The sequence below is a fragment of the Amphiura filiformis genome, chromosome 19, assembly GCF_039555335.1.
Source record: "Amphiura filiformis chromosome 19, Afil_fr2py, whole genome shotgun sequence".
NCBI lineage: Eukaryota > Metazoa > Echinodermata > Ophiuroidea > Amphilepidida > Amphiuridae > Amphiura > Amphiura filiformis.
In genome coordinates this window covers 13,599,275-13,611,684 of record NC_092646.1, presented here as the reverse complement: position 1 = coordinate 13,611,684, position 12,410 = coordinate 13,599,275, and the positions used below count along the sequence as shown (strand labels likewise).

The 12,410-nt window shown below is 34.7% G+C and overlaps 1 protein-coding gene across 4 annotated transcripts in view; it reads right to left on the bottom strand.

Moving 5' to 3' along the window:
• Positions 1-12,410, bottom strand: part of LOC140140947 (NADPH oxidase 2-like) — a 48,418-nt gene that overhangs the window by 24,085 nt on the left and 11,923 nt on the right. Inside the window, exon 1 of one of the 4 annotated variants that reach the window (XM_072162711.1) lies at positions 6,509-6,752. The exons of the other annotated variants lie outside the window; for them this stretch is intronic. Within the exon in view, the coding sequence (XP_072018812.1) occupies positions 6,509-6,553 (45 nt within the window). The 5' untranslated portion in view covers positions 6,554-6,752. Of the gene's footprint in view, positions 1-6,508; positions 6,753-12,410 lie in introns of those variants that run through there. 4 annotated transcript variants of the gene reach the window in all.

Genomic DNA, 12,410 nt, shown 5'->3' with positions numbered 1-12,410 from the left:
TACGGAAAAATAGTATTCTTCATGATCATACATTTTCTGCACTGAATGTGAACATCAGAAGTTTAAAGAAAAACTTTCATAAGTTGAATAATTGTCTAAAAGAAATTGATCATAATTTTACTGTCATCGGATTGACCGAAACACATTTAAAAAGTAAACCGCATAATTACTATAATTTGCCTGATTATGAATTTGAATTTACAAATAGATTCAATCGTGAAAAAGGAGGAGCCGGTATATACGTATCTAAAAATGTTAAATATAAAGTGAGACATGACTTAAATAAAGCAACACAACATTATGAATCTTGTTTTATAGAAATTGATCAATCAAACCAAAAAAATGTGTTGGTTGGCGTCATTTATAGGGCTCATACATGTATTGACAGTTTTATTGAAGAAATAAATCCGATTCTCGTAAAAATCACAAACGAAAATAAAATTACATATATCATGGGAGATTTTAACATTGATTTATTAAAAGAGGAGATACATAGACCAACTCATGATTATTTGAACATGATTCTGTCATATTCACTGTTACCAGCTATTACAAAACCAACTAGAATTACGGAACATAGTGCAACGCTAATTGACAATATCTTGACTGACAATTATGACATTAATTCTGCGATATTGATTACTGACATAAGTGATCACTTTCTGACTATTATTTCAACTAGCATTAAAGTAAGGAAGAATCAAGCAAGTAATAAGGACACATGTTGTAAAAGAAACCTAACTACCAGTAATGTTAATCACCTAAAGGAAAAGTTATCAAGAATTAACTGGACAGAAATTTTACAAGGTGATGATGCCAACAAAGATTATAACATGTTTATAACTAGGCTTCAAGATCTAATAAATGAATGTATTCCATTGAGGAAATGCACCAATAATAGGAAACAAAATCCGTCATTGCCTTGGATTACTGGTGGTTTGCTGAAAAGTATAAATAACAAAAATAAACTTTATAAAAAGTATAAAAACTCACCCACAGAAAACAACCTTAATAAATTTAAATTGTATAGAAATAAACTACATAGCCTCATCAGAAAGGCAAAACGTCATTATTATGAAACTAAGTTTAACAAATCTAAAAATGATATGAAACAAACATGGAGAAACATCAATAATTTACTTAAACGTAAGAACAGCAGTAAAAATAATCAAACTCAATTTAAAGACGATTCAGGTAATCTCATAAGTGATCCTCAATTAATTTCTGACCAGTTCAATGAATTCTTTGTACACATTGGTCCGAAATTAGCCGAAAAAAATTGGAAATGGTAATAAAGACTATCATGAGTATTTACTACATCCTCTTCAGAATAGTATGTTTATGTCGCCTATATCAGAACATGAAGTGATAAAAGTCATTGACAAGCTTGATTGTAATAAAGGTCCAGGTCATGATGGAATTAGAAATGTGCTAATCAAGAAAATTGCCAAAGAAGTATGTTCCCCACTTGCTATGATATTTAACTCATCAATATCACATGGTATTGTTCCAAAAGACCTTAAAAAGGCTAAAGTCGTTCCAATTTATAAAAAAGACGATTCCCAATTATATTCAAACTACAGACCAGTCTCAATATTACCTTGCTTTTCAAAAATCTTAGAGAGGCTAGTTTTCAATAGATGCCTGTCGTTTATGAATAAATACAAAATTTTAAACGATAGACAATTTGGCTTTAGGCAAGGTTACTCTACTGAAATGGCAATAACTGATTTAATTGACAATATTTATAACGCCATTGATCAAAATGAAACCACTCTGGGTATCTATTTGGATTTATCTAAGGCATTTGATACTATTCAACATGATATCATATTATACAAACTTGAATATTATGGCTTTAGAGGAACATGCTTAGAATGGTTAAAAATTACCTATGTGAAAGGACTCAGTATGTGTGTTATAATTCATGTAATTCTAAATTGAAAAATATCACATGTGGGGTTCCTCAAGGTTCAATTCTTGGGCCTCTGTTGTTTATATTATATGTAAATGATATTATTATTACATCATCGACTCTGAAATTAGTTCTGTTTATGGATGACACTACCATCCTATATTCTCACAAAAATCTTACAGACAAAATAGAAATGATTAATATCGAACTAAGAAAAGTTACAAACTGGTTTAGAGCGAATAAGCTATCAATAAATGTTCAAAAAACAAACTTTATGATTATGGGTACACCTCAAAAACATTTCATTTCAAAAGCAATACAAACGTAATGTTCGATGGAAGTATTCTTCCAAGAGTAAATAGAACGAAATTCTTGGGCATTATAATGGATGAAAATCTTTCTTTTAAATATCACATTGAAGCAATATCTAACAATATCTCTAAAAATGTAGGTATTATGCATAAGTTAAAATATTTCATTCCTAAAAGAATAATGTATTGTATATATTCTTCATTGATAATGCCGTATTTGAGCTATGGTATTCTGATATGGGGAAATACACATATGATTTATTTAGACAAATTACTCAAATTACAGAAAAGAGTCGTAAGAAACATTTCTAAGAGTGATTTTAGGGCTCATTCAGCCCCACTATTCAAGAGTCTTAAGATTCTCACTGTCTCTGACATGTATAAATATTATCTTGGAATCTTTATGTACAAGCATTCTGTTAATTTATTACCAAAATTATTTGAATGTTATTTTATGAAAAGAAAAAATGTCCATACCATAAACACAAGACGAAAGAACGATTACCAGTTGGTTAGAAATAAGACGGCTTTCTCATCCAGAGGAATAAGATCATCGGGTCCCATTTTATGGAATAAAATATCTCATGAGACACAAAATTCTAATTCTACTAACATATTTAAATCCAAACTTAAATCAGATTTAATAAGTCTCTATGAGTAAGGTACAAATTTTCAATTCATTTAAAACTACTTCATATACTTCATATATTTATTCAAAAAACTTATCAATACACTATTATTATGGCATGTTTTAAGTTATGTGATGGTAATTTCAATTGTTTGTCGGCATAATTTTATGTGTTCTGTCCTTGTGTTCCCTCGTACTTTGCTTTAACATAGGTGTATAAATGTAATGTAATGTAAGATGGAAGGTGTTGTCCACCTCTGGCCTCCTTTGGCCTTTTGGACAGCTCCGCCATGCCTAATTAGTGACATGTTAACCAATGAAATGTGTGTAATAATATGTATGTATTGGCATGGAAAATAAAATATCTATCTATCTATATATACCTGTAGTTTGTTTGGTTGTGATTTTGGAGCTCCGAAACAAACATTTTTTTTGGTTTAAAGGGGCATTTCCTGATCCACAGTCTCATTCTCCGGTTTTTCCCACTTTTCTCAATTTCGTGATCCACAGCATCCTCCTCCCGCTTTTCTCAAAAAAGATTTTTATACCACTGGAAACCTCTGAGTCTGACTACATTTAATGCTTTGAATGTCAAAAAAACAAGTTCTTGCAGATTAAGGGATCCGATAGCAACATTTGCACACAGGGGCGTAGCCAGCTTTCTTGGTCAGGGGAAAAAAAAAAAAAATTCAGGGGCACAGCTGAAAAAAATTGCAGTTGCAACATGAAATTGTTGTTTTTAGAGAGACTGTACATGTTTTCGAGCTTCCAAAAAAGGCTTTATTAGGGCGATGCGGGCAAAAAAATTTGAATTTGACACTATTTTTAACCATCATCGAGACGAAAATTGCTTTATTGTGACAATGTGCTGGCAAGCAGCATGCAAAATTTTGTATTTTACACTATTTGGGCCCATGATCGGGGTGAATTTTGATGAAAAAGGGGCTCCTTGCCTTTTTCTTTTCCTTTGCCCTTTGGTCAGAGGGGCACTTTTTTCTTTCATTTTTTGTCAGGGGGGGGGGCAGTCTGCCCCCCTGCCCCCCGCTGGCTACGCTACTGTTTGCACAGTATTTCTTGTGGGACATGAGACTCATAAAAATACATTCTAAATAAGAGGAATGTCCTTCTGATATCAAATAATTTTGATTTTTTTGAAATTTGCGATAGGCCTATAATACAAATTTTGTAACGAATATGAACTTTTGTAAAATGAAAATACCAACACACAATAAAGGTCCCCTTTGTCTGGAATTGTGAAAAATTCTGTACATTATAATAACCACTTTTAAATAGGCCTACACAGCTACACAGTATATTGATCCAGTGCAAGTCATTGTTGCATCTTCAATTTCCTTGTTCTCCTCCAGACAAGGAAGTAATGCAGGAAATAAATCACACACCAAAAACCAATTTACAAGTCATTCCAATAAACAGTACAAAGCACTATGCATACTCAATCAAATAGGCCTACAAAATACCTGTACCCAATGTTTTCATCAGATGAGATGGAATTTAGAGGAAAAATAATAATATCAAAAAGTATGTAACTTGAATTGGTTTGTTTGCATGGTCAAGAATATAAAATCCAAATAAAATTATATCACACATGAAATATATTAGATCATTTGAAATATTTTGGCCCTTTCAAACCTTGAATTATTTGTATCACTTCACATCAAGGACAATCTTGACATGAAAATAGCCTGACTCAATTGATGTACATGTAAAGCTGATAATTATCTTATAGTTAAGGGCTCTGGTAATAATGAGCATTTGGGCAGTATTTTTTGCGGACATGAGAGCACATCAGACATATCGAATTGCATTCTGAATACGAAAAATGTCCTTCTGATATCAAATGATTTTGACTTTTTTTTTTTAATTTACGATATATATTTATAATATACAAATTTTATGACAAGTTTAATATTAAAATTTAATTTTTTTAAAATTTTTGATATGACATTCCTTTATAAATTCTAATGATATGTAGCTGGGATAAAAAGCTGATGATCAATTGGAAATTTTGACTTTCATATTATATAAATTTTTTCTCCAAAAGACCTAAATTCATATCTTCAATACGAAAGGTCAAAATTTTCAATTGATCGTCAGCTTTTCATCCCAGCTACATACACTTTAAGGGTAGACGAGGTATTGTTGGTCGAAGCAACCTAAAATTCGATTTTCATTATCTAGATCAATATATTATTGAAAAATAACACGTTGATGTTTTGCAAAAAGTTCATTCTGCAAATCTTACACTTTGCAAACTTGCTTAATTTATTGTTGTTAATGAGTTATGTACGTTTTACAAAAGTGTTGTTGTTTCAGCCCTCTTTATAACGTAACTCAAGAACCGCAGCACGTATAAAAGTATATCTGTGATATTTTAATTCTTCTACACACTCGCTATGAATTGAGCAATACAGTTTTTGCCAAAGCTCACTACCATTCGTAAGATGCTGTGAACTACCAAATCACAACAGTTTAAAATAATTAATAACCTTAAGTACATATCATTAGACTTATAGTTTACTTCGAGGACTATTAAATATAAAGAATATCAATTTTCAATTACTTGCCATATTGCAATTTTCAAAAAATCAAAAATTATTTGATATCAGAAGGGTATTCTTCGTATTCAGAATGCATTTTCGATACGGTATGTCTGATGTGCTCGACTCATGTCCCACAAAAAATACCAAATTAAACATTTATACCCCATTATTTATAATTCCTTTATATTTTGTCCATCATGATGAATTGGTCAATGCGATACATTCAATCAGGGGTGGGAGGACTAAACAGTGGACCTTTTGTAAATTTATTTCTCCAAGAAATGGATGATTTTAATGTTTACCCAAAAAAGTGTATTTTTTATCATTTTTCCTTCAAAAAAGGGCTGAATTTCAACATTTTTTTATAGAAGAATGTGGACCTTAAATTAATCTTTTTGGGAAAAAATGTACAATGTGTATCTTCAATACGAAAGGTCAAAATTTCCAATTGATGGACAGATACCAAGATACATAAACTTTAGGCGCATGAAAGTCAATTCCGAGTTTATCGTCACTTTTTTTTTCCAGGTTGGTGAGGTGACTTTTTTATTTTTCATTATTTCATCAGATTTCATCATTGACCTATAAAAATGTGTGTTGATTTAAAGCCAAACTCATACATGTGATTTATAAACATGTTTTTTTATATGGGTAGGGACCAGAGGGACTAGAAAAGTTAGAAAAGAGCCTGGTTTTGCTTCCAAGTTATGAATTTACATGTTTTACAAACAAAAATATATGTTCCAATTGCTAAAACTGGTGAAAACACTGATACTTTGAAAATAATGAATTATTTTGGCATTTTTGAAAATTTGACACGGGTATTTTTGGTTTCCAAAAAGTGACGCGGGCGGGGGACGATAAACTCGGAATCGACTTTCACATGCCATAAGTACATTCTATTAGATTTATAAAGTTATGTCCCCACAGGTATTATTGGTGCTTTGAGTTTTCAACTAAGTACTAAGTAGTTCTACTGCAATGACTGCAGAAATAACAATAGGTCTAATTGTAGTCCAAGGTTGCTCAGACTGATATTCTCCAATAAAGGAATTTAGCTGATTTACTGGTTTACACATAAATGCAATCTTACCACAATGAAGTACTTCAAACCGTCGTTGATAAGTCGATCACTCATACTGATGATTCCAACTGAAAGCTTTCCATAAAATGTGATGTCAACAAATCTACTCAGATAAAATCAAAACATGTCCTTTTCAGTTTCAGTTCGTCGAGTACGTTATCAATGCTGAGATACCACAATCATGACAATCGACAAGAATGTGTGTAAAAAAGAGAAATTTACTGCAACCCTGGGAGTGAAGCTGAAGTTGTGTTCTTCGCCCGGGTTCTTCGGAACTGTCAGTACAGTACATATGATATACACGGCAGGCTCGACAACAATAACACAAGTTTGTGTGCTAGTGAAAATGATTTCCTGCAATTTACTTCCGGGTACCTATGTAAGCTTTAAAATGTGTCATGGTTTGTGATGATCTCTTGATCGCCTAATCTTGTCCATTCATTGTGAAAGTTCCATCGACCTTCACACCTGCATAGACTTACTACAAGTATCACCTTCCCAATAGAGTAGACTATAATCACGGTATGTATTTAAAAATTGATGATAGTATAAGACGTGCTTTAAGTCTATCAACATGTAATTTCAGATTGTGCCATTCCCTAAAAGGGGTACCGGTATAAGCCCGAGCCCCGAGGATGAGGTGAGCCACTCATGAATCACAATGAATTCATTTATATTAAAAAGAAAAAAAATCAATCAATCAAACACATTTAACAGTATTAAAATTTGATATAAAAAATAGCTGTAGCGTATCTGAAAAATGGTTAGGGCTTTAATGGTATTAAAGCCATAATTATTAATGTCTTAAAAATTTTAAATTAAAAAACAAATTGTTGATGACCGGGGGAGTTCTTCCTGGTTGAAGGTTTATGGGTGTGCCCCGGTTTGGGAGTACCTTTTCAGCGATTTCGGTAATAATTATCTGTGGATGGGTTTCGGAAGAGACCAAGGCACATTTAGTTAAAAGTGCCCCTAAATGCCCGGGGGCATGCACTCAACCCAAATGACCATACGGGTATGTTCCCCTGGAAAGGCCCCCCTTTTTGGTTTCGCAGCTCCGAAAAAACCCCTATATATTTGACCAAAATAGAGCTCCGAAAGACCCTTGATTTTGGTAATTTCAGCTCTAAGTAAAAGACCCTACGAAAACCCCGACCGGCTGTATCTACCCTACCATACGATGTAGGCCTACCTAAAGAGAGAAATTATGGACGAATCCGCTCACTAATTTGCTTGATTGTAAAACTTTCAACCAATTAGCGTGGCTTATCTGCAGATGGCGCTATAACAATTATAGTCAACCCTGCAAATCCTTTGCATCGGGGCTTGAGATTGGAATTCCAATTTCCTTTCTCATGAGTAGGGGAAGTGGGGCAAATTGGTCCACCTAATGTCCCATTTTGCCCCACCAGATTTTACTCGGCTATAATACTAATACCTGACAACTTGCGACAAGTGACCACTACAAAACAAAATGTACATCGCCAAGAGTCTAGTAGACTTACGTTTCACAAAAATTGGTGCCGGTCGGCTTCCGGCTTCATTATTTTATTAAGGTGTCTTTAAGGCGTCCCATTTTACCCCACTGCAAGATTTTTCTGTAACAGAGGCTGGGGTAAAATGGGACAGCTGGGGTAAAATGGGACGCCATTGATTTACTATGGGACTTTTTTGTTGGGGCAAAATGGGACAGTTTGAGTTAGCACACAGTAAATCAATGGCGTCCCATTTTACCCTAATTTGGCATATTTCTAAAAGAAAGCTTTTCTTATAATTTTCGAAGAAAAAAGTTACAATTTTGTCTTATTTAATTGAAAGGGTAGCTTAGAAGTTATTTTTAATTTGAGAAACACTAATCCGGACCATTGATTCAGATATTGAGCCACAAGTCGTGACCTCTGCTTAGACATGACAAAAAAATGGAATACTTATTTTGATGTGTTAAGCTTACGGCCCTCAGAAGTTCCTGTTTAATGAAGAATGGTACTTTTAAACCGTTTGAAATATAAATAGACATTATATCAAAGTTATTTTGTTACAAAAATGGGCAAAATGTGACTATTTTAAGGTATAAAAGTATTTCCGAAATCACTGTCCCAAATTACCCTGTGTCCCAATTTGCCCCAAGTTACCCTAAGGGCTAAGAGTAAAAATTGTACAATGTGTTTGGGAGTGGCCTTCTCCTCTTTCTCCTTTTCCTTAGTACTTTCTTCCATTTCTTGCTTAGTTTTTCAAAGCTATCTGCATCCTGTACTGGCTATCCAGGCTTGTGCATTTATTGTATGAGCTTGGAAAGGTCCATGAATTTCCCATGGATTAGCATGTGTTCCTCACGGACCAACCTGCTTAAACAAAAGCAGTCTGGAACTCAGGATTTGTAGGTAAGCTCAGGTATCAATGCTAACATTTCAGTTCGGGGGCACTGCTAATTCAAAGACGTCTCTGATATCAAATACTCTTGAAACGTCTTGTCACATAACAGTATCATATTTCAGAGACGTCTCATAAATCACATACTCCCTAGTTTCAAAACCCAGTCGCAAACGATATAAGTAATTTTGATGAACGTGCCAGCGCAGTGGGAATAATTTTGTGTATAGGCCTTATCAGGGTTGTAGCTAGCCCAAGTTGAGCATGTTGAGTGCCTGCTAATTTTAATTAATGAATTGGATAGTAAAATTGGGATTTTTTTTACTTCAAAACATTTGATTTTAACCATTGCAATCTAAGTGTGTTCTGGGACCATTTGTCAGAATTTGCACAGATAGATATAATTTTTGCACAGGTAGATATTTGCTAAACATAGGAAAGCTTATTGCAATACACTCAGCTTCGTTCCGATGTGCTGCATCGAGTGCCGAGCTGTCAACAAAGCTTGACGTATGTGATATCACAGACCCCCGTATGTGAAATCACTGACCCGTCTTTGAAATCAGAGACGTCCGGTTATTACGAGTGCCCCCGAACTGATTTACTGCTGATTTTATCAACGCTCAACAGCTGGCATTAGGTACCTGTAGATTACAAAACTATACATATCTACTATATTGTCAGCTAGTTTTATAATGTACACATCTAGGGGAGACTGGGGTAAAATGGACCAAGGGGCAAAACTTGCCATTAATTTCATGATGTATAATATGCGGCCCTCAATCGCCAAGTTCATGTAATTAGAACCACGGCATGGATCCAGTTGTTTGTGATAGGGGCGTTATAGTGCGAGCCAGGTATGTGTGCTTTTTACAGAAAATGTCTGTTTTTCATATATAATATGTTTAATCCGATAATTTATAGAAATATAATTATCTGCCAAAGCACTGTCATATTAATGACAGATGGCCTTAAACCTACTCTATTAATGGTAACAGGGCAAGCATACATAATTTTTAGCATGTGACATGACAGTGATACATGTCGGGAGAAATCTTATGTGGTCGGGGCAAAGTGGAATGGGGCAAAGTGGATAATAGTCCAAAGTGGATGTGGCAAAGTGGAACATTGGAAACAGACCCCACTCAGAACTATGCAATGCAAATGTATCCGGCCATAGTATACTGATGTATCAGGAGGTAGGCCCTAAGTGGTGTTGACAATGAAGACACACCTGAAGGGGATGCATTTCTGTAATGCCCTCGTTTCACTTTATCACACTCCCAAAAGCCCGGGCTATATAAAGCGGAACGACTTTGTCAAGTTTTTTGATAAACTTTAAATGGCATTTGTTAGTTGCAGTCCTAACTAAGGTGAGATTATCAACAACCTAAGTTTTGCCTTGCCTTGCTTTGTAATCCTTTGTAATCCTGTTTGGGCTGGACAAAAAATGTGCTCCACTTTGCCCCGGTCTCCCCTACTGTTTTATCAGGTAGCTTATTGATGTTCACTTCTACTGCTGATATCAAGTAGTTTATCAATGCTCACATCTACTGCTGATATCAGGTAGTTTTTCAATGGTCACTGCTGATCATGTTGATATCATGGGGATGTAGTTTATCAATGCTCATATCTACTGCTGATATCAAGAAGTTTATCAATGCTCACATCAACTGCTAATATATAGTTAATTAATGCCCACATCAACTGCTGAATTAGGTACAGGAGTTTATCAATGCCCATACCTACTGCTGATATCAGGTAGTTTATCAATGCCTCACATCTACTGCCAATGATACCAGATAGTTTATCAATGCTCACATCTACTGCTTCATCAGGTAGTTTATTAATGCTCGCATCAACTGCTGATATCAAGTAGTTCATCAAGGCTCACATCTACTGCTGATGATATCAAGTAGTTCATCAATGCTCACATCTACTGCTGATGATATCAGGTAGTTTATCAATGCCCACATCTACTGCTGATATCAGGTAGTTTATCAATGCTGTACACATCTACTGCTTTATCAGGTAGTTTATCAATGCCCTGCTGATATCGTGTAGTTTATCAATGCTCACATCTACTGTTGATATCAGGTAGTTTATCAATGCCCACATCTACTGCTGATATCAGGTAGTTTATCAATACTGTACACATCTACTGCTTTATCAGGTAGTTTATCAATGCTCACATCTACTGCTGATATCAGGTAGTTTATCAATGCTCACATCTACTGCTGATATCAGGTAGTTATCAATGCTCACATCTACTGCTGATGATATCAGGTAGTTTATCAATGCCCACATCTACTGCTTTATCAGGTAGTTTATCAATGCCCTGCTGATATCGTGTAGTTTATCAACGCTCACATCTACTGTTGATATCAGGTAGTTTATCAATGCCCACATCTACTGCTGATATCAGGTAGTTTATCAATACTGTACACATCTACTGCTTTATCATGTAGTTTATCAATGCTCACATCTACTGCTGATATCAGGTAGTTTATCAATGCTCACATCTACTGCTGATATCAGGTAGTTATCAATGCTCACATCTACTGCTGATATCAAGTAGTTTATCAATGCCTCACATCTACTGCTGTTATCAGGCAGTTTATCAACGCTCACATCTACTGCTGATATCAGGTAGTTATCAATGCCCACATCTACTGCTGATATCAGGTAGTTTATCAATACTGTACACATCTACTGCTTTATCAGGTAGTTTATCAATGGTCACATCTACTGCTGGTATCAGGTAGTTATCAATGCTCACATCTACTGCTGATATCAGGTAGTTAATTAATGCGCACATCTACTCTTGACATCAATGCTCTGTTGATGATGATATCAGGTAGTTTATCAATGCCTACATCAGTTGATATCAGGTACTTTATCAATGGTGAACTTGGGATTATAATCAGATCTACTATCTCGGATGCATCATCAGACCAACTGATGTTAACGCGGCAAAGTTCGCGACCTGTGAAGCAGATGTTGTAACCTCTTACTATAACATTTAGTAGAGAGGCCACGTTCTGGCTACATAGGGTCCCGTGTATCATCATTTTTGGACAAAGGTGCCAACCGGATTAGAATTAATCGTTAGAGTCTCCTTTATCTGTTTAACCCGGCTGGTATTTCTGAAAAGTGACGTGAACTGAGATATTTTGGTTTTAAAAAAATGTGTTTTTTTGCGACTTTATTTTCCAATTTTTATCCCAAAAATGTCAAATCTAAAAGTAACCATAACTTGAACAGAAAATTGACTGCAACCTTAATTTTTGCTCTGAGTAATAGAGGGCATATGAATATTAATTGTTATATCTGTGAACAAAAATATTCCATCATACCAAATTGAAGCAACATTTGGGTTAAAACATGCTTTTTTCATGATTTTTACTACTTTTTAAATCAAAAATGCCCGTTTTTACGCTATTTTTAGAGTGAAAATGTATTTATTTGACAAGAAATGTATATCAATGTATTGAGCTGGTTTGAATTGAAAAAGTTCACAGTGCATGCAGGTTGATAATGA